This window comes from Lissotriton vulgaris, chromosome 1_1 (assembly GCF_964263255.1).
Source record: "Lissotriton vulgaris chromosome 1_1, aLisVul1.2, whole genome shotgun sequence".
NCBI classification, from domain to species: Eukaryota; Metazoa; Chordata; class Amphibia; order Caudata; family Salamandridae; genus Lissotriton; species Lissotriton vulgaris.
In genome coordinates, this window is record NC_141685.1 from 1,625,487,341 (window position 1) to 1,625,510,829 (window position 23,489).

General features: G+C 45.6%; 2 protein-coding genes across 2 annotated transcripts in view; one reads left to right on the forward strand and one right to left on the reverse strand.

The window, feature by feature from the left end:
• Window positions 1-1,460, reverse strand: part of NCAPH2 (non-SMC condensin II complex subunit H2) — a 266,518-nt gene extending 265,058 nt beyond the window's left edge. Inside the window, exon 1 of the mRNA XM_086918830.1 lies at window positions 990-1,460. The gene's annotated coding sequence lies outside the window, so the exon portion shown is untranslated. The remainder of the gene's footprint in view (window positions 1-989) is intronic.
• Window positions 1,461-1,617: 157 nt separating this feature from the next.
• The window catches only part of LMF2 (lipase maturation factor 2), a 152,965-nt gene continuing 131,093 nt past the window's right edge, over window positions 1,618-23,489 (forward strand). Inside the window, exon 1 of the mRNA XM_086918831.1 lies at window positions 1,618-1,978. Coding sequence (XP_086774957.1) covers window positions 1,885-1,978 — 94 coding nt within the window. The 5' untranslated portion in view covers window positions 1,618-1,884. The remainder of the gene's footprint in view (window positions 1,979-23,489) is intronic.

Below are 23,489 nucleotides of genomic sequence, written 5' to 3' on the forward strand. Positions count from 1 at the left end.
CTACAGACAAATTCAACTCTTTGCTATGGCAGGACATACAAGGCAGGGACACATCTCAGGCAAGAACTTACTTGCAGGCAGCGCTGGGAGCGACTAAACTCTCTGCGCTTTGGGACATGCAACTTGGGCATAACACTTTTAAAAAACTAGTTTGGAAAAATGTCAAATCACTTTCCTTACTAGAGGACAAGGCTGTTTTTCCAAAAGATCTCATGCATGGATGACCCTCAACTCGTACAAATCTTTGACACCACAAACATACTTTAGTCAGGGTTACCCAAACGCCACAAAAATGAGGTTCCTGAAATACAGATTAGGGATTCTGCCAAGTACAGAGTACCTCCCACCATGGCTCAGGACAGAGGGCAACAAGGCCTGCTCGCTCTGCAACTCAAAGAAGGGTGACATTCTCCATGTCACCTGTCTTTGTGAAGAACTACAACAAGCCCGCCAACTGCTCCTTAAGGATCAGTTTAAGCAAAAAGGGATTAGCACCAGAAGGCAAGCGGTGCTCGCCTGCCTGAATCCTGCAAACACTAAATTGAACTGCAGATATGTCAAATTTCTCGCGATGGTCGAGCAAAGAATTCCAAGACCGCCAAAACTGGGATCAACAACACAGATACAGGCTAACAAGCAGACGGAAGCAAGGGAACCCACTGTTCCATCTTTGTAAAAAGGCGCATGGTCAGTCACACTGTACCTTTTAATCGTATATTTATTTTTAACGGTTTTAAAGTATGATATTTTAAGATCCTTTGTAACATGCTTTGCACTGGTTTTAATTAACTATGCATAATAAACTTTACCATACTTTCATCACTTACACATTCATTACCTCAGTAGCTCCCACCTCAGATGTCTTCACTTTTCTTAAACTCTAATTGCAAACATTCGTGTTCACGTCAAAACTCTCTCCTGCCCTGTACGTTAGTAAATGGTTTAATATTAAACCCTATTGGTTATTGCGCACCACCTTTGGTTCTCACCTGAGGGATCGACTTCTGTCCTGTGTGAACAGGGTCTGCTGTAGTTCGTCGTCGGATCCCGATCTAAGAGTAGTTTGAGATTTATAACAATACGCACGTTCTGCAGGGCTTCAATCACGAAAACTTATATCAGCGGTTCCTTCAATTGATCGTCTCGGTCCCCTTCTGGTCTTCAACTCTTGGCTTCTGAAACCTTTCCGTAACTGGCATTGGATCTCCCTGGATGACTCATTTCCCCTCCTAATGTACAACGGTTCCACTGCTTCAAAGATCTAACCAATTCCGTCTTCGGGAGATTGTTCCGTTGACCCCCAATCCCTGTTGTTTGTCAAGTCTCCCCTAAAGCCCTGAAGACCGCTTGGTCTTTGGTGCAGTTGTCATTTTCAATCTAAAAGCCGCCATTTTTGTTTTTCCCGCTCGCTCGAATGATCAAACGTCAACAGTGCGGGACAAGAGATACTGACTGTCTGTGGTGGCGCGCGTGTGATGACCTCACGTATAGCAACAGGCGAATCTCCGCCATCTTGTGTGTGGCGGATTGAAGAAAACTAATGGGTTTAAAACTAAGAAGAGTACAGCTTGTATTACGTGGTTCGCTATGTGACGTTTTGAACTTTAACACCACATCGTACAATGCATTGCTGGCTCCACGTTCTAGCTGGCAACATGTATTACTGAAGGAGTTCCGTTGCACTGTGTTCTTGCTTGAGTCCTTCTTTTCTCTTCAGAGGGGCGTGGAGGGGCGATGGCCACGCCCCTAGAGCGTGCGCGCGTTCCATAGAACTGCTGTAACCCACCACGTCTCTCCTGCTGCCGAATCCCAGCGTGGCGTGTTGGCTGTCCTGAAGGCGAAGAGTTTGTGTTTCTGAGCCCCCCCCTGCACCTACTACCTACCATGGCGGACACCCGGCTTCCCCGGCGAATGTTTTTAGTCGCTCTTGCCGGCATCTATTTATGTGCTTTCGGGTCGCTCTATGTGCAGGTCCCTGGTGAGTAGCACTTACGACAATGGCTACGTACGAGATCACTAGTCGTATGGGCATAGAGTGTGTAGACCGTTATAAGGAGAGGAAAGGGAGGCTGAGAGGGCAAAGTATTCCGATTGCCAATTTGTGAAATTCACGCTTTATGTAGCAAATCTGTACATAGCCACATCAAGAAATGCGTGTTTTGGGACAGTTAGTGTCACACTCATTCGTGGAATTAAGTACAGGGAGCAGATGGGCAATGTTCGGAAAGGGTAACGTGTGGGTGCGAATGAAGTGGCGGAACCCGGTAATGGAGGGGATAGAACCAGGGAGCAAAAGGCAAGAGAAAGGCCAACTAGATAAGGATGGACGGCAAGTATAAACTAATGGTGTGCAAAGTGTATTTTGCAGCCTTTGTAAACGCCTATAAAAAGTTTTGCTTAGTGTTTTTTTTTTGGGGGGGGGGGGGTATGACATTCCATTGAAATATTTACCTTTTCCACCAACTTAATTTATGTTTTCGTGTGTTTAGCGCTAATACAGTTTTCATGACATTTGGGCTCCTTTACTGGGGAACTGTAAAAAACAACAGTTGTATTTTATGTTTGTGTGAGATTAGTAGAGGGTATGCAATCTATCCGGTTAGAAGTGATTGTATAGTTTTAGTATTAAGGTAAATTGCGTTTGATCTTAGATCATTGTATTGCTGCTACCAATGTGCTACTGGGAAAGATCTCTATTGTTTAGAATGAAAGCAGGAACGGTAAAATTTTTACTTTGTTTTCCTCTGGGACACACCGTAGATGACAAGATTCTGTGTCCTTGTGACGGAACAAGCAAACAAAATGATCTACATTTCTTCTTTATGTGCAAGTTTTATAAGAAATACATTAAATGGTTCCTAGCACCATATTTTAAAAAACGTAGACCCATTTCCCTGAATCAGTCTTATTTGATGCTTTTAAAATTGGAGGACGATGAACTTATATTTAGGACAAGTTGTTTTTTAAAAGTCATTTTTAATGTACGTAGAAGTATGGAAAACCCTTGAATTATTAATGATTATTGTTCCTCTCTTGCACTTTTGAAATGCGTGACTTAGTAAATGCCCTAATAATGTATTTTATAGTGTCTATTGTACCTTTGTAGTTGTAATTGTAAATGTCAAATTGTTTTTTTAAAGTGTGCTTTTATGGATTTTTGAAATCCGAATAAAGATTTTTGAAATTGAATAGATCATTGTAGAGTTTTTACTTGTATGCGTCACTGGAGAAGTATATAGGGTTTCCCTCTATTGGATATGATCAATAGCCCTTTGCTCGTTTAAAGAAGATGTTCATCTATGTGTAAAAGTTTTCAGTGGGTGAAGGACTGTATAACGTGCTGATTGTGAAAATATATTGTGTCGCTGCCATGTTTACCAAACACTTAGCAAGTGAACTGAACTTTTTGCTTTTTATGCAGTAGTCTCCGCGATCTGGTATCTCGCTGATTGCCACACGTCAGGCCAGTTTTCGAGGGCTTGTGTGACTAGTTAAGTGGTTTAGCAATGCCTGGAGCAAGTAGAGTTGCTGTCCTTAAAGAAACGGGAACAAGGTACTGCTTGCTCACTGGCTTGCCAAGTTCTTTCGTTTATAGCGCAGCTGTCTGTTTCCGTAAGATTTATTGGGGACCTGTCGATAGCTGATCTGGAAAGCAACTCTACCCATTGCTTGTTTCCATTGGATTTTTGCTGCTTTCTATTCAGTGGTTTTATTTGTTTTAGTCTGTATAACTAGCACGCCCCCACATGAAGCATTGAATACTTACCATGCTTCTTTCTGATGGACTCCTTTTATCCCTCCATAAGTGTTTGTTTTAAACCATTTAATCTAAGACCTTTACTATATTCCTGTGTGCATATTTAATTTCTTACCTTTAATACCACCATCCTTTTAAAACCTTAAACCACACTTTTAATACGTTTTCAGTGTTGCTTCCCGCGCCTCCTGTTGCTTCCCCGCCCTCAGTGATTCAGCCATCTGTGTTCACTCCTCCCCCCCCCCTTGTTACTCACCTGGGATCGGTAAATAAAAACATCTGTCATTTTGTATACCTGCACGTGCTTGGGACGCACGCCAGCAGAACACATCAAACTGTTTAGCCTCTTTCCCGTTTATTAGCTATGCTGTACAGCTTTATTAATGCTCTCTGTGCACGATGGCAGAAACTATTGGCAAAGCTAATGGGTTCCAAAGGCGAGGCCTCTACTGGCTTTTTCAATGGTTGTTTATGTAGGCCCTTACTTTCAGGTTATTGAAGTAATCAGTCAAGGCTTGCTCTTGACAGGTGGTGTGAAACAGAACAACTAGGAAAGCACTGTAGTAAATGTAATGACCGAGTAGTTTGATTCTTCTGTAAATATACAACTTCACTTATTGAGTAAATATGTTTAGTAATGTTAGGAAGTTGTAACATGCTCTGGACAGCCACTCGGACATATACACACACATGTGTACTTATCGTGCTCTCCTCTTGCGCAGTTCCCATATGTTCATTCGCACATGTTCTTACACTAGTCACTTTCTTACACTACTCTCGCTTCTCATACTCCTAGATTAACACATCACTATCCACACCATCCTGATATTTCCTCACTCCTCAGCCTCCGCCATATGTTCAAACACTCTTCTCTTGATACCTGTCACCAACTGTCTATTTTGAGTGCCACGTTTCATTAGCTATCGCTGCCTCTTGTCGCAGCACTGAAGCGGAGTGTGGTAGGCGTAGTGTAAAACGGGGTTCTTTAAAGTCTGTCCTGGATTGCCAGTTTTTTTGTTTTGCATATCCCCATTTATTTAAATGTTATTTTCTTAAAAATCTTGCCCTCCAGGACCGACTTTGTAGAACGCTGGTGTAGTATATAAGACACAGGCACCAATACCGGTCATGGAGCAGTTGCAGCTCTGTCAGGCTTGCTTTAACTTTCCAGTCCAAGCCTAAGCTCTCTGTGCTGCATTAAGATTCTATTTCAGTGCCCTTGTCGTGACCTCTGGGAGTAGCAAAACAGCGGTTCCTCACGTGGTATTTGTACAAAAAGCAGTATGTACCTCGGGAGAGAAAAAAGCTGGTACCCACATATTCAATACATACGTGAATTACAATTATTTGACAAATGATAGGCAAGTATAATAGACACAACGTTACAACGTATAATGCAAAACAGAATTATGTATTGAATTTCAGATAAGATAAAAACAATACCAAACACATATGCAAGATGAAGTGGAACAGAGCTCAAGTGAGTGGTAGGTGTGCAAGAACAGTGTAATAAAGACAGGGAGGAAAACAATGATTGCCAAGTACTCTGCAGTAGCAATACTTATTGTAAAAATTCTGCATGTACATTAACCCGAGATCTTGTTGGTACAGTCCATGGGCTTTGGTGTAATTTACATTAAGTATGTGGGAATTGACTTTTTTCCTCCCCTTACATTTGCTACTACTTGTTTGAATGCCCCTAAGGAACTGCTGTTTATTTCCACTTATATGTTCGCACAGGTTGCTAGATTTGAGCTCCCCAAATCTTTTAGTATACTATAGGTGTAGCAGGCACCACTACGAGTGAGTGTGCCTGAAAACCTCGAAGAGAGGCAAGCTTTGAAAGAGCGTAATTAGCACTATGGCACACCCTTCAGGCAGTTCACACGCAACAACTGAACTCCCAGCTGTCCGTGTAAAGTTCACAATCTCTTGGAGGCATTTCAGAGAACGAAGGCAGACCTTGCTGCCCCTGAGGGATTAGGACGGTGAGACCATATCTCCCTGCTGATGTAAATGGAGCAAAACTGTCCAGAACTGGAGGAAGTTAAATGTTCCCCCTCTTTTTCCTGTGGCCAATAGCATACTGGGTTGAACTCAAACGCAGCCCAATCATTTAAGATCACTGCTTCCCTTTTCATTATTTATGAACTCCACAATTATAAATTATTTGCAATTTGTGCACTGTTTTTATGAGGCATTGGAACTGTAAGGACCGTGTACATTTTTGGACTAGGAAGAAAAAACAGGCAAATTGTTATTGTTGTTTTTGATTTGTAGCGCGCCCAATCACCTACAGGCCTCTAGGCGCTTGGAAATCGATGGTACAAACAACAACTTGGCAGTACAGAGAGCGGCATCCACTAGTCTAGATAGTATTCATGGACCTCCTAAACAATAACGTTTTTAAACCTTTTCTAAAGCGTTGGAGGTTCTCTTCCCTGCGCAGCGACTCAGGTAGTGTATTCCATAGCTGAGGAACTAGCACAGAGAAGGCTCTTCCTCCCTTGGTAACAAGTTTGTACCGGGGGCAGACCATTAATTGACAGTCTGAAGATCTAAGGGTTCTCATTGGGCTATACACCTCCATGCGGTCTTTGATGTAGGCGGGTGCCAGCCCGTGGATTGCTTTGTGAGCTATACACAGATTTTTAAATTCCACTCGCTCCTTAATAGGGAGCCAGTGGAGGCTCTGTAGCAGGGGAGATGCTTTGGAGCGTCTTGGCAGTCTAAAGATGAGACGAGCAGCGTCATTCATAATGACCTGTAACCTATTAGTCAGGGTTTTTGGCAGGCCAAGGTAAAGAGCGTTACCGTAGTCTATCCTCGAGATCACGGTAGCTGTGACAATGGAACGTAGCATGGATTGGGAGATGACAGGTACTAGCTTACGTAGCTGTCGAATAATGTTGTTACAGCTACCCACCACGGAGGAAATCTGATTGACCATTGACAGGTCGCGATCAAGTTTGATCCCCAGGCTCTTTACATTTGGGCTTGGTTTTGGGGCCGGGCCTAACTCTGCTGGCCAGTAGAGGTCACACCACGGTGAGGTGGCAGATGAAATCACCAATACCTCGGTCTTATCTGGGTTAATTTTTAGAAGATTTTCAGTCATCCATTGGACCGTGTACCTCAAGATGTTCTGGGTGTGAAGTTGTGCGGCACTTGTGTTATCGACACTCCGCAACAGTGAGTGTCGTCCGCATAGTTAAATACTGTGCAGCCCATGCGCGCCAGGGAGGCAATCAAAGGTTGTAGGTATAGGTTAAATAGAAGTGGGGATAGGGCCGAGCCCTGAGGTACCCCACATTCTAGCATGCCCACTACAGATGTTTCTTCCCCAAGTTGTATTCTTTGGGTCCTACCCGACAAGAAGGATTGCAACCACTTGAAGGCCAGGCCATTGATACCGAAGTCACTCCTTCTTTCTAGGAGCAGAGCATGGCTGACGGTATCGAACGCCGCTGAAAGATCTAGCAAAATCAGGGCGCTCGGTCTCTTGCCGTCAGCCAGGCTTCTCAATTCATCCAGCACCGCGAGCATCACCAACTCGGTGCTGTGATGTGCTCGAAACCCTGCCTGTCGTTCATGGAGTAGATGGTGAGACTCCAAGTACTTGGACAGGGATTTTAGTACATGTTGTTCCAGTACTTTTGAAAGGAATGGTAGCTGAGAAATCGGGCTGTAGTTCTTTAGTATTGCAGGATCTGCGCCTGGCTTCTTCAGTAGGGGTCTTACACGCGCTTCTTTAAGTTCTGCTGGTATTTGCCCTGTCTTCAAGGATCTGTTTAGGAGGGAGATAACGCGCTCCTCCAATAAGGGACGGGCTGCCTGAAAGACTTTCGGTGGACACGGGTCCGCTGGAGACCCAGATTTGATTCTATCCATCAGCTGTTCCAGACTCTGTATGTCAATCTCTGGAAACAGTGCGATGGAGCAATCAACTGGTTCATGAGGGGCTGTAGGTGTATCCATCCCTTTTAACGTACCACTTTTTATCTCCTGGATAATAGTTCTTACTTTCTCCAGAAAGTATCCCTGGAAGGTATGTTATGTTAAATTGTTATGTTATGTTAAATTGGGACTTGTATAGCGCAACGGCTACTCCAAAGGAGTGTCCCGGCGCTTTGAGGTATTGCAATCTATGGGGGACTGGGATCTGTCGGGTTTTTTAGTCAACTCCGACAGAATCTTGAAAGTCTCTTTCTGTATATTGTCTGCCTTATTTAGGCGGGATTCGTAGTATTCGGCTTTAGCAAGTGTGATTTGTTTTTTGTACGCTTTGAGGGAGATTCGATAGAGGTTTCTGGCTGAGTCCTGCTGATTTTTCCTCCAACCTCTTTCCAGAGCTCTTAGTTTCTTTTTGTGGTCCCTCAGTGATGGCGTAAACCATGGAGCCTCCCTACCAGGTCCTTTTATCAATTTTGTTTTTTTTAGGAGCTATCTGATCAATAGCTAGGGTCAAGCTCCGCGTTAAATCCGCGTATTGCTGGTCCAAGCTAAGGTGTGGACTCAAGGACCAATCCTTTGGCGGGAGCACCTTAGTCAAGTTTATCAGGTCAACCTCTGCCCATTTACGAATTATCCTGACTTCCGGTGGTGGATTATTTATTTGGCCATTAAAGCGTATCTCACAAGATACTAGATAATGGTCAGACCATATACACGGGGTTATCTCTTTAAGTGATACATTTGGGTCTGTAGTCCATATCAGGTCAAGAACATGACCTTTGATGTGTGTAGGAGCCTTCACAAGTTGTTTAAAGTTTAGCATTGACATCAGCGTGTCCAGTTGACGCATGGATGAATCCCAATGGGGTTTATCCCAATGTAAATTAAAGTCTCCTGTGACAATGATTTTCGTGTAACGGGTGCATATGTCTGACATAATGGGGCTGAATAGGTCATGGAACAGTGGGGTCGCATTGGGTGGGCGGTAAACCGCTAACAACATCCAACAAGAGTTGTTAACAGTGACTTTTACCCCAAGTATGTCAGCCAGGTCGATTGTCTCTGACAGCAATCTTTCCACTGACAAGGCCTTTTTAAATAGAACAGCTACCCCTCCCCCCCCCCCCCCCCCCCCCCCCCGTGCGTTACCTGGGCGGTTGTGCCATAAGGCATCATACCCGCTGGGAAGAGCGGCAATGATATCAGGCATTGAACTGTCACCTAACCAGGTCTCTGTTAGGGTCAGTATATCAATCTCATTGTCTTGCAGCAGATTATAGACTTCAACATGGTGGCAATGGAGTGAGCGGGTATTCAGGCTCACTATTTTCAAGGAGGAGTAGGACCCGGAAGGAGTCATATTATGGGGGATGAATATCGCACAGTCTTGGAGTTTCTGCACAGTAGCACTGTCCAAGCGAGCCTCACCTTTATTTAAACTGTGCAATGAATCGGAAGAGTAAATGCGCAGTTGCCCAGAGGTCCCTGCCCCCGAGCCCGTCCGTGCGCAGACAGGCTGGACTCTGGCGCGACTCCGGCAAAGACTCCTAGAACTCAAAATTAGTAACACGCAATACATCATCACTCCTTTGCACGAGCCATGGTGAAACCTACTGGTCTCTCACTTCATGGCTTTTACAGTATGTAGTTTTCTTGTCTAGGTTGCAGTTTTTTTTTCTCTCTCCTGTAACCATTTGCCCTTTCAGCTCACACCGCATTATCTGGCCACGCTTTTGTGACTGTTCGTCAGCCTTACCCGCTCCTCTTTCACACTGTTACAAATCTCTGAAGCGCCATGAAATCTGAAATTGTGTATTTCCCTAAGAAGACAGTGTGCAACTGGATCTGTTGTACTAATGATGTCTAAGCCCCTGATTTTTCCAGCGAAGCCCCTCAACTATCCCAGACCCCGACTCCTTTACCCAAGTGCCCCGAAGAGGTACAGTAAAATTGTTGATGTTCCTACTGTAGCAGGAAAACATGACCCCTCCCTATGTAGTCCCTATAGCCCACACCACCTGTCTGGTGGATCCCTGTGCTTGTGGCACCCGTAGCCCTACCCAGCAGTAGCATTGTCGACCATGCATATCCTCTGTACAGCATAATTCACTATTTGTGCTGTCCGAAGCGCTTTCAGATACTTGGTGCTACTCCTAAAGTTGTAGAATTGGGCCCAAATATCAAAGGCAGTCGAGACAGGATCTATGTCGGGCATCATTTGCCCGTCCATTTATCACACATGCTATTTGCTAATGTGTAAATTATCAATCCCGTGCTTCTTCCCCAAATGCTTCCAGCAGGTAAAACGTATTGCGAATCTTGTTGCTAAATTCTTGACAAGTTTTACTTGATCTAAGGCTGGACCTGTTCTCTTTCAGCTGCTATAAAATGCTCCAGGTCACCCCATATATAAGAATATTATCCAACAGAATACCCTTGCACACAAACGTTACATATAATATGATGTCCGTGTGGACACTTTTACAATTGGAAACAAAGCCTCTGGATAAATAAGAAAATCATCTTCTGGTTTGTAAGAAATGCAGTAATTTACTTCAAAGCAATCCAGCCATATAAGAATATTATCATCTCCATTAAGGTAGATGGGCCCGCATTTCACCTGACATTGAGGCATTGGCTGCCAACTCTGCACCAAAGCTCGGATGCTTCTTCCTCCGCTACAAGTACATTCCAATAATTTAGTTCTACAGTCTAGTGTGCACGCCACAATTTCCTACGGAGCCTGAATAGCTGTGCTTGGCTGGCTAAGTAAAAAGGGTTCTGTTGCTGATAGGCTTGGCTGAGTCCTTGGACATCCGCTTCCCACTAGTAAAGTGTGCCTTGCTGATGGCTGACTGGTCTACGCTAGGCTTTGCAGCAGGTTAGCCAAGAACTGGTTCTTTTCTCATGCCTTCAGACTGCCTGAAGAGCTGTGCTTACAGGTGGTTGAGCAGAACAAGATACCGGATTGAGTTGCTAAAAACAGTTAGTGAAAGAATGAGATTTAGGAACTGGGGCCTGTCGGTCTCTTGTGTGCTCAACACATAATTTGTGTGTGTGCGGTATTTTTGAGGTGGGCGGTCATTTGAGCTGTATAACAAAGCCATGGGATATGTGCCACGTTGTTTATTAGCTTGAAGATGCACCCTGCTCCTAGGAGATTAAATCCAATGTTACTATAAGGTGCGGGCTTAAGAGGCATGGCATGTGTGTGTCTTCACACCAATGTGTGTGCGTTCGTGGCCTTTTCTAGTGCAGGATATGATGGTACGAGCCTAAAAGTACACATCGGTGCCTCTTCCGACAATGCACAGTTCGTTTCTTCATTCTTGAAATACCACAGCAATTCAATCCCACACAAACAAATGACTTGCTGCGGTTCATAAGTCTACCAGCCCACCTCTCCAGGAAGTATATCACAATGCTTTCAAAATAAATTATTTTGTTATTAAAGGAACGTGCTGAGAGCTGTTGTAGAGTTACTGTAAGTCTACGTCTTATGCTGGTGCTGATCTGTGGCCCTGATCCGTGAAACTCGTTAACCAGCGAGACGATGTTTGCAGAGAGATGGTGCTGTGACTTAAGACAAGTTTTTTTTAAAAAAAATGTGGCTGCTCAGGCCTTTTTGAGTGCTATCCTTAGGATGTCATGGCCACAACGTCCGAGATGAATGTATTGTAGATGTCCATTGTCACTTCCAATCATGGTTTCTAGATAATTTAGGTGGGGCTCTTGGCAGCACCTCGCTCGCGAGTGTCCAATGTCGCCCTCTGTGCTGCAGTTGACTCAGCACTTTGTGCAGCACGCTGCCACTCGCAGGACTTCTTGCAGCTTCCCGGTTTTTTTAACATATCACATGCGTCACGTTTGTGTCCCATCCAAAGGAGGGTTGCGTGAACGTTTATCTAATGGTGGGCGTTGTAGGTGGTCTGCTTCCTTCATAGACCCTCCTACGTGGCCTGTTCCCGTCTGATGGGCCTTATTTAGAACCCCATCAGGGAGGCCTGGCAGCTGGTTACTGCTTTTGGCACAGTCTTTTGTTACTGTGCAGTTCATAAGTTACGGTCGCATTCTAGCTCGGTGAGCTATGAACTGCCATCAAAGAGCTGCATGGTACAGATTAGAAAGTTGTTTTTGTCTCAATCTTCATTATCCCGAGGTTGCAAAAAAAAAAAAAAAGTTTGTTTGGGTAGAAATACATTCTTTTTTTTTAAAGTCACCCACATTGTTGTGTTGTGATCCTGAGTTTGTGCTTTTTCCAGAACGTGACTACCAGTATGGATGGCATGCAAGTCTTACACCTTGCTTCCCTTTGCCTTATGTAACATTTATATACAGTTTACACAAGCATGATTCATTGTTTTTGTATGTGTGTGCGATGTAAAATGTTAAAATACCCTATCTATGAAAGGTGCTATAAAATAAATCAATAAAACATGTGGGAGAGGGGCAAGCGTAATACTTCCCAACCTCCTTCCATCTCGGAGACAGAATGGAGGTGGATGCAAGACCCATCAAGCTGTTCGCAAAAATAAAACCAACTCACCCATTTAGCATCTGATTTTTATTCCATGTTTAAAAAAATAAATATTTTTAATACTTTGTATTAATTGAACGCCCTCCCTACTTCCACCTTGGAAGGAAGTATTCAGTGCCTTCTGCTAGTAGGCAGCTCGGGGTGTTAAGGCTTCCTCCTCTAACCACAAAACCGCAGTGACTAACTCCTGCCTCTGCCGGCTGACTTGACCTGCATGTGCTTTGCAGCAGTGGCTGTCACTTAGTGTAGAGTTGAATTACAGCTGCTCAACCAATGATGCGACTTCTCTATCACTGTAAGACTTTAACTCTACATCCAGCGTTTGCTTTAGTGCCCAGCAAATTTCCCTCTCTTTGTTCGAAGTTTATACAAGATCGTAAGATAATGTAGCTGGTGAGACCTAACTTTAAATTGGACCCTCGTGGGTTTGGCGTGCTGAAGTGCCCCAGAAACCTGCCACCGAGGCGCGCATGGAGGAGTAAAGCTTCATACTGAAATATCATTGGCTTTAATCGGCTTTCTTTAACAATTGTGCACACTGTTCTTTCTGGTCCCTGATCTACAGCTTGCATACTAACTGGAGATTACTTCTTTCTTTTTCTGTACCAAGATTGTGTTGTTTTTTTTTCTCCTGTTTAAATCCTAATGTTGTGCAGAGAGCAGATCCGTGAATCCATACCAAGCGGAGCACCGTCCGTCATCCTTGATGTGGGAAATAAATGAGGGGCCTTTCATGAGAAGAAGGCACTACTTGCATATTACAAAAAACAAGCATTAGAAATGCAATAGGTCTCGCAGCATTAGAGTTAGTGCTTTTAGAATTGTTAATGGGTTTTTTTGTAAATCTTTAGCATGAGGTTGAGGGTGAGTGAGGGTGAGTGTGAGGGTGAGGGTGGGTGTGAGGGTGGGTGAGGGTGGGTGAGTGAGGGTGAGTGAGGGTGAGTGAGGGTGGGTGAGTGTGAGTGTGGGTGAGTGTGGGTGAGGGTGAGGGATTGAGGGTGAGGGGTTGAGGGTGAGGGAGGGTGAGGGGTTGAGGGTGAGTGAGGGTGAGGGGTTGAGGGTGAGTGAGGGTGAGGGGTTGAGGGTGAGTGAGGGTGAGTGTGTGTGAGGGTGAGTGTGAGGGTGAGTGTGGGTGAGTGTGGGTGAGGGTGAGGGGTTGAGGGTGAGGGGTTTAGGGTGAGGGTGAGTGAAGGTGGGTGAGGGGTTGAGGGTGATTGAGGGTGAGGGGTTGAGGGTGAGTGAGGGTGAGGGGTTGAGGGTGAGTGAAGGTGAGGGGTTGAGGGTGAGTGAGGGTGAGGGGTTGAGGGTGAGTGAGGGGTTGAGGGTGAGTGAGGATGAGTGAGAGTGAGGGTGAGTGAGGGGTTGAGGGTGAGGGGTTGAGGGTGAGTGAGGGGTTGAGGGTGAGGGGTTGAGTGAGGGGTTGAGGGTGAGTGAGGGTGAGGTGTTGAGGGTGAGTGAGGGTAGGTGAGGGGTTGAGGGTGAGTGAGGGTGAGGGTGAGTGAGGGGTTGAGGGTGAGTGAGGGGTTGAGGGTGAGTGTGGGTGAGGGTGAGTGTGGGTGAGGGAGGGTGAGGGGTTGAGGGTGAGGGAGGGTGAGGGAGGGTGAGGGGGTGAGGGGTTGAGGGTGAGGTGTTGAGGGTGACATGGGCGTCCCAAAAGTGGGGACCCCGGTCAATTGCAGCCTCTTATGTGCCGTTGGAGGACGATGAAGGCATCCCACGGGACAGGTTGTTCAACGTCCTCAGCCCAAGAGGGTCAGCAGCTGTTTGCGCTCACACGTGGGAAATGGGGCCTCCTCTGCCACAAAACGCTTAGAAGATCAAACAAGCAGCTCAGCTAGTATTCTAGCACTGATCAGTACCTCATGTCAACACTTTGACTGCGGGTGACATGCCTGGCCGCCATCTTGAATTGTCGTGTATTCCGATGAGCTGCAATACAAGTACGCCTACTTCTCGGGTCTACATCATAAAAGCATAACGTTCGTACTATCGGCAGGGCTCGGCACTACGTAATACATATGAGGCGAAACCTACTATTTTAACATAATGTATTTACTGTTATACCTAACAATTATTAACTAAGATCTTAAGAGTAATTTCAATGATTTAGTAACGTTTGTAGTACTTTACGCTAATGTGCTCAAGAAGTACCCCATTCTAAAATGGCCGCTAGATTTGCAGTTTTCGGTCATCAAACCCACGATAACCAACATCAAATTGGTTTCTATCTCAGTTAAGGCTCATTGAAGTACAACCTTTGTATTCCTAGTTAATATATGTTTATGCAATCAAGAGCATTTCGAAGCGGCCGTCACAGGTTATCAACTTCAACTTTAGCCTCTCCTCAACCGCGCCTTCCCTCTATCTGCAATCCATTCAGATCGAGTAAGACACAATCCATGTGGCTCGGGGAGTACTATAAAACTGAAAGCGTTTGTGATTGGCTGTGGTAGAGCGAGCGCTCACTGTCCGGCTATCCGATTTGCTGTCATTGTGCGTAATTAAATATGCTTTGCTACTGTGTTTGTGACTGGCTCAATATTCCATGAGCAGCTGTGCCATTAATACAAAACTTTTGAGGAAGGACTTATGAGTAATGGAGCCTGCCGTTAATAATCGCGCTCCTAATTTTGAAGGGATGTCCTCCCCTATAGGGGGTGGCCCGTGTGCCCTGTGCATGACAGTCCCTTCGCGCTATACCTGCCCCCGATGTAACGTGTCCTACTGTGGCTTGAGCTGTTACCGTGGCGTGCGGCATCGTACTTGTTCCGAGGCTTTCTACCGGGATGAGGTGCTTCGGGGACTACAGGAGGCAGCTAGGAGCGAAGGGCGAAAAGGGGATATAGAAGGTATATTAACAAGGTGGAGATGAGGGTGAGCGAGGAGGGGACGGGGGGCGGGGGGGGGGAGGACTTTCACATCGAAGGGCGGTGGGGCCAGGGAGACGAGAAAGGAGCAGCGAATGGAAACTAGCGGCAGGCAGGCAGGGGAGGAGAGGAGGAGGGGGGAGGAGAGTAGGGGAGGCACGGCTCATGACCATAGCCGTGTTCGGGTAGTCAAGTAATGGCCGTCAGCCAGGCAGGATTAGATGAGGGCCGGGGGTGACATTCCTGTGCGGTTTGGGGTTTAATCGCGTCATTGTTGTCTCCATCGCGGCCATCAGAAGCACAGATATTTCTGCTCGCCATTGGAGCCGGCTCCGACATGGAGATCAAAGCAAGGTGGGGGGAGGAAGCAGAGGGGGCGCCCGAATGCAGCATTGTAACACGGCGGGCAGGGGAGGGGGCGGGGAGGGGGCGGAGAGGGGAGAGGTGCGACACGGCAGGAAGACGGAAGGAAGAGAGGGGAGGGGGTGGAGAAATGTAAGTGCAGGGGAGAGTGGGTGTGGACGAATTTATTTGGCATGTCTGCAGAGCACATTACCTCCTGCACCTCGTGTATATGGAGAGTGCAATCTGTTGTCACTAAATGTGCTATTTGATGGTAAAAATGAAGTGTGCTGGGGAAACAAAAAAGAAGCCGGAGGGAAGAGAGGGGAGGGGGGAGGAGAGCGAAAGGATCGGAGACACGGCGGGTAAAATAAACAAAAAAAAGCCGTAGGGGAGGGGGGAGGAGAAATGCGACACGGCGGGAAGGGGAGGGGGCGGAACGGGGGCGACACGATGGGTGATTGCCAGTGGTCCACAAAACCAGCCTCTCTTGAGTGGTAAAGATCTACGATGATCTTAAAGTACGGTATACACTGTGGTGTTTTGTGAGTTGATGCCAGATGAACTAGTCACAAGTGCTCCCATTCATTTTCTGCTCGTGTGCATTGTTGCAGTGAAGTCGCACAAGCTTATGCACGGAGGGCACTAAATAGCACGAGGGGCTGCATGAAAGATACATGTTTGCCTCAGTTATTTAAAACGCACAAACACCGAGTGCAACAGAAGGACAAAGAGGGAAAAAAACAGCTCAGTGCTGTGCCAGGCACGAAAGGCCCAATCATCTCCCCCCAGATAAATCTCACAGCTAACGCTAGTTAGTAAAGTCCTGCCGTGAGGGCTATTAAATGGTTCAGCATATTGGGTACTGTCCCAGGGCATCCTCTAACGTGAAATGTGCACAACTGCCTTCTTACTGGGATAATAAACATGGCCGACGCTTCTCACGTGCGCTTGGTGCCCTCAGCAACGTTACCCAAGGGCTCCTGCAACCAGCCGCATGCCAGAGACTGTTCGGTCGCGTTCATTAATTGGTGCGGGCGCAGTAGTATATTGCATGGCGGGATTACTGGCCGCTTTGTTTCCTGAGAGGTTGCGGCAGCTTTGTGTTGGAGGCCGCTCCATCGACGGGAGAAGGTATTTACCATGATTAGCAGTGTCTGAAGATTACAGGTTGGGCCCGTCGGTATCATGCTTTCGGGGCGAGCTTCAGTATGCCGTAAATGCAGGATCCAGCCAAAGTGTACGTCTTGGCAGAGAGCTTAAGAACAGTTGTTTGCCATGGAGCCTGAGTCAGACCTCGGGAGGAGGAGAGGAGACCTAGCTAATAAAATACAGGCTTTCAAATCAGAGTGCAGGCATGATCTGCCAAAGACAGTGCAGGCATCTGTTGTCACTAAATCGGCGGGTAAAATAAACAAAAACAAAAAAAAAAGCCGGAGGGAAGAGAGGGGAGGGGGGAGGAGAAATGCGACACGGCGGGAAGGGGAGGGGGCGGAACGGGGGCGGAGAGGGGAGAGAGAGAGAGTAGGCAAGGGTAAACAAACACGGACGTGCACGCGCCCGTGACTTTTAAGGTCAATGCGCATGCGCATAAGCTTAATGCGCATGCGCATTGACCATAAAAGTCACGGGCACTGCAAGGAATCGCCACGATTCCTTGCAGTTGGATAAAGAGTGGATGAGCCCCTATAGTCTCGCTTGCTCCATGCGCATCGACAGGCGAGACCTAAAAAACAGGTCCCCTGTAATTATGCGGCAGGGGTTGACTAAATTATGCGGCAAGAAAAGGCAAATCATGCGCCATTAGGCAGCACATATTGTGATATTACTTATATTTGGTCAATTTTACTCACGGTAATATTTAAAGATTTTACCTCATTACTACCAGTTGCTTAACAACCAAATACAGCAATAAGCAACTAAAAGATAACTAGTCAACTTTTGCAAAGAGCCTTTCACATCGCAATGTTTTTAGTAACTTTTAACATGTTTGCGCTAGAAACATATTTTTTTGTTAAAATCTATAGACTGTGTAGCAGCCAATAGATTATGTGGTAGATCGATAATTATGCAGAAAACTCCGTAGCCTCAGAATTACATAATTTCAGTGGCCCTGCATACGACTGACCCATTCGCTGACTATAATTTTCGTTTAATTAATATGTGCTTTGTCCATCTATCTTGGCATTGGTGTGCTTTCGGCCGTGTGTTAAAGCATATGTAAGAGGAATTCTCAACCAGCAGCTAGCTTCATCTGAATGTGGCGCCTTCTTACAGCAAAGGAATTGTCCTCCTTTTTTGCACCCTATTCAGCTGTCTTTCCTGCCCGAGCTGCCATGGCATATTCTCTGCAAACTAAATTTATAGGAAATGTCTACCCACAGGTGACTAATCTAAGACTTCCACATGTTGCATTTAGCAAGTTATGGTCGTCTTATCAGGAGGACCTAATTGCTTACCCTTTTTTTCTTATTCCCCCAGGTTCAGCATTACCAAAATGTGTTGCGAGAATTTTGTCTAATATCCATGTGAATGATTGCACTTGTTAACCAGAACTATGGGCTTTTAAAGTAGATTTCCTTTACGATAGAACTACAGTCGCACGATGCCTGTTTATTACGTGAAGGACTTGGGGCTTGCGGCTGTCTGGTTGGAACTTTCTATAAAGGAGGCCCGTGATATAGCAAACATTGGGTGATAATATGTACATGTTGCAATGGTGGACCCAGAATTTGTAACCCGGTGCACCCTAGACGAAGCCATTCATAACCTTGGTAGTACTACAATTCCTGTTCTCCGGAGGGATTTAAGAATGTATTGTACCGGGTGGTAGAGACCGTAAACCTCACCATAAGCCATGTACTAAAGCTCAAATTATTGCGACACGCAAGGTTTACCTGTGCTATTACGAATATTTCTAATTCTGTTACTTCTATTCTCATATGATATGTGGAATTCCTGCTTATGACTAAATTATGGTCTGTCCACATCCATTAATTTGGATGGTGTAGTGTATCCGAGGCGGACCCCTACATGGGTACTCCCCACACGGTTTATGTGTTACTGTAATGTTCGGGAGGGGACATGGCTTCGGCAGGTTTGGGCTGCTGATGTGGGTTGGGGGAGGGGGGAATGGGGTTCTTTACTGGTTCGAGGGCCAACACACTTGAGATGCATTGCTGAAATCAAAGATGGAGGTTTTACTCATGTCACACTGCTTGCATGTACACGCCGCTGGTTTTGCAATATAAGAGGACCCCACATACACACCTTAGGTAGACTTTTTTCTCACTACCAATGTTGAATATGATCAATAGCACATTGGGCAGGTTAGCTTTGAACTTGCTTACGTGGAACATACGTGGGTTTGCCAATCCGAAGAAAATCAGGCAACTGTTTGCATACATGGATAGATGGCATATCGACATTGCATATCGACATTGCACTATTACAAGAGACTCGCATAGCCCCACACTCTCATGCTAATATTGGCCGGCAATGGGCCGAATCCACTCATGATGCCGCGTACTCTTCCTACTCTTTGGGGGTCTCGATATTGGTTAGGAAGGACACAAACTTTACAATCGAGAACAAGATCACTGACAGCCAAGGACGCTATCTGATAATTAAGGGGGTACTGCGAGGCCAGCGATTTAACACATATTAATACATACGGACCTAACATTGACCTGCCTGACTTCTACCATGAGGTATGGCAACACTTGCACGGGGACACGGGGCGCACGTTGTTATGGGGAGGTGACCTGAACCTAGCTTTGGATGATCAGGTGGATGGATCGGGGGTGACAGTTGAGCCACACAGAAAAGCACGGGCTAAAATGCTTGATGTCATGGCTGACATGCAGTTACAAGATATATGGAGAGTGCGGAACCCGGGGATTAGCGAAGCAACACACACATCAGCAGCGCAATATAGCTGGTCCCGTATTGACTACTGGCTAGGATCCGAAACAACACTTTTATGGACCAAGGGAATTAAACACATGCCTAAAACCCTATCAGACCACAATCCCATCATATTAACTCTGCACATACTGCATTGCACACCACATCCATATAGTTGGAGGTTCAATGCCACCGCCCTCACTGACTCCGTATATGCAGATAATATAGATAAGGCAATCAAGGACTACTTTCAAACGAATGAACAATCCACAGATGATCCATGCCTTCTCTGGGAGGCATTTAAAGCTACGCTGCGTGGGGTTTGCATAAGCGCTATGGTGGGGATATTACGGGACATTCGGGGATAAATGACAAGTTGTGAGACACAACTAAAATCGCTAGAGAGTCAATATGAACAAACACAGGATATCTCTATCTTGGGAAAGATACGACAAACACTCACTGAATGCCAATCCTTTGCTGAAGATGAGATTAAATATGTTCATAAACGACCCAGAGGTAGAGCATTTGGTGACAGTGGCCGAGTGGCGTAGGTCCCAAGCAGTACTGCAGATACGGGATGATGCAGGATCCACCTGTGCAGACCCGATGGGTATTCTGCAGGGATTTGTGACCACGTATAGTAAGCTCTACAAGTCACAGCCCACTGCGGCACCTGCCGAAATATTTAAATATCTTGAAGCCGTAGCCATTGCATGGCTTTCGGACACACTACGGGCCTATCTATCGCTTCCGATGACTGTTGAAGTCTCAGAGATAATCAAATCTTTACCGAACGGAAAAGCCCCTGGCCCGGATGGGTTTACGTGCAAGTTTTACAAAGCATTCACTGACACATTAGCGCCCTGACTAGTTGCGATGTTCGGCGATGCGTTTGAGAAAAACATACTCCCGCCAACACTGCGAGAAGCAGTGGTGATAGCCCTCTTAAAACCGACGAAAAATCCAGAGCTCTGCGATTCATATCGACCCTTATCGTTAATAAATGTGGACTCTAAAATTTTAGCCAAGTTACTCGCCACGAGGCTGCAGCCCCTCATGAACAACCTGGTCCTACCAGACCAGTTTGGCTTCATACCATCTAGGGCCACCACGCATAACACCCGGACTTTGTTCGCACTATCCATTACCTGATCCCAAATACCAAAGCTGTGGCGGTCATGTTAGATGCCGCGAAGGCTTTTGACTCCATTGAGTGGTCTTATATCATCACGATACTCAATAGGATGGGCTTTCCCCCGATATTCACGAAGTGGGTCAAGCTTCTAAACAAGAGTCCGGTGGCTAGGATTAGGGTAAATGGATACGTTTCTGATGCAATCAGTATAGAGCGCGGGACAAGGCGGATGCCCAATGTCCCCCTTATTGTTTGCCCTCGCCCATGAGCCACTTGCTTGCAAGGTCAGACAGCAGCACCACCCCTCTGCACTGCAATTCCCAAGCAGATCTTTACCCATTTCGCTCTAGGCGGATGACATGCTATTGTATGTCCGAGACCCTGAGAAACATCTGGCACCGCTGCTACGTAAATATATTAAATTTGGTGGACACTCTGGCCTCGAAATTAATTGGGATAAATACTCTATTATTGCCCTTACTGACACCACTACACCACATGCTACTGAAATTCCGCTAGAATGGCAGGATGACCCCATTAAATACCTTGGAGTATGGTACCACAGAGACCCTAAAATTGTTATTAGAACTAACTATGGTAGGGTGTTGGCTTCAATCGAAGACAAAGTGAACCGTTGGATACAGCTGCCATTATCACTTGCTGACCGTAAAGCAATAGTTAAAATGGTAATACTCCCCAAACTTTTTTACCTCTATAATAACATCCTAATTCTCCCCCCCCCCCCCCCAGGAGTTTTTCAAAAGGATATCCTCAGTAGTGATCCGGTTAATATGGGCAGGCAAGGAGGCACAAATTGAACTGCGCACCTTGACTTTACCATACTCCAGAGGGGGACTTTGCGTGCCGGATTTTTTCTTGTACTACTTATGTGCTCAGGCAAAATATGCAGCTTACTGGTACCATAAAATTCCATACCTAACACACACTGCTATAGAGGAGGGAGACGCCTTACCCGTACCCCTAACGGCTATTATCACACATAGACGACCGCCTCTACATGCTAAAGATATCAACACTATTGACTCCACCAATGATGCATGGCAACGCCTAGGCCAAACTGGCACATAAACTGCCACTTTATGCTTCAGCTCTACCATTACATTTCCATCCTGCAATATCTGTTACAAGCGAGGAAGTGGGTATGGGACTGTTACGGCTAGTGGGATTGGATACACTGGGAGACCTATACAATAGTGGTAGATTTAAAACCACGCAGGACTTATCATATATACAGAATCAAACACTGATGTTCCGCTTCACCTATTATAGGCTGCAGGAAACCGTCAAGAAACTATATCCTAGTTATCCAGATGAACCAATGCAACTCAACGCCCCACAACTCATCCTTACCTCCCCGAACAACACACACTTAGTGTCCCGTTTATAAACCGTGGCGCAAGATGAAATAAATTCCGACACTTGCAAGGCAAGGGACAGGTGGAACAATGTATTAGATGACCCACTCACAGAGGTAGACTGGCAGACCACCTGCACATTGTTCAAAATGCTAACACCAATTTAAGAATTGTTCATTTTAAATACTTACATCAAGCGTATTACACACCCGTGAAGCTATGCAGATATGGGCTTCGCTCAGAAGCGAGCTGTAAACGATGCGGATTCGAACAAGCTAACTTCATTCACTTAGCATGGTACTGTCTGAAGGTACAGTCGTATTGGGAAAAGGTCACCTCAATCCTGACAGCAATGGTGGGAACTGACATTAATTGTACTGTTTGTATATGTCTCTTGGGGCTCTTGAACAATGTTCGGGCTATGAAACGGAAGTTCTGTGCGATAGCGCTGCTGCTTGCCAAGCGACTACTCTCTATGTATTGGGAAAGCAAGATGGCGCCTAGTGCCAAACAATGGCTCAATGATATGTCCCACTGTCAGGATTCGTTAAGAACGTATGAAGAACTACCTGCCCGCTCCACACCAGAAGACTATTGGGAATATTTAACAGACTACTTAAATGCAAATCCTGCTATTTAGGGGTTTTGTTTAACTGTGTCCTCCTGTCTTTTTACTGTAACACATGTACTTATGCATAGAATATGTCCTTCTATAACCTTTATCACCTGGATGAAGAATGCGGTAGTGTAATGGTCCGTTTATTTGTTGTTCTACTGTATTCATGATGTATTCTTATGAAATTCCAATAACAGATTTACGAAAAAAAACTGCGTTGCCCTTGAAATGGATTGTTAATTTACCCTTACTGACATTGATTTAGCACATGTATATCTTATTTTATTGCTCAAAGTATTAATGCCCGTAATACTATGCATTTTGTGGACATCAGAAGGATGAAAAGTTGCACTGGCCCACCTGCGACTAATTTCTGCAGCTGTGCTTCATCCGTTGACCTCTCCTGATGATGTCAGTTCATGATTTGAAGCTGCTGTTTTAAGGTGTCCTCCCCAAAGTATATTACCATATGGTATTTATTGCACACCCATGCCCCCCCAGATCGCAATTTAAGGTGGCTGTGCCCTTTTATGGGCCATATTTTATTTATTGGATTTCTTGAGTGCGAGTCAATTTACTCAAATAGCATATTGAAGAGAGAGCACGAGCTATGCAGATTGTGAATAATGAACCCAGTTTGAAGGAGAGATGATTAAACGGAAGTTGGAAGACATAGGGAAGGCTTTTCATGAGTGGGGCTTGAACCGAAAAGGCTCGCCACAACATATATGAAAACAAGAAGTGCACAAGCAGACCGCAGCGAAGGAATGAAGCCTTCTAGATTTAAAGTACTTGTGTGATCTTTTAGTTACAAATTGGGGCCTCTTTCCATAAAGGAAACAGTTAAAAATAAACAGCACCTGTAAGATCATGACTTGACGCTTAGAGAGCCAGTGCCGGTTTATTCAGAATGACTTAAAGGAGCTGCACTGGCTACCTCACTGAGCTGTCTGATTTTTAGGTTATGCCTACTGTTCGCATACTCTGCCAGGGAAA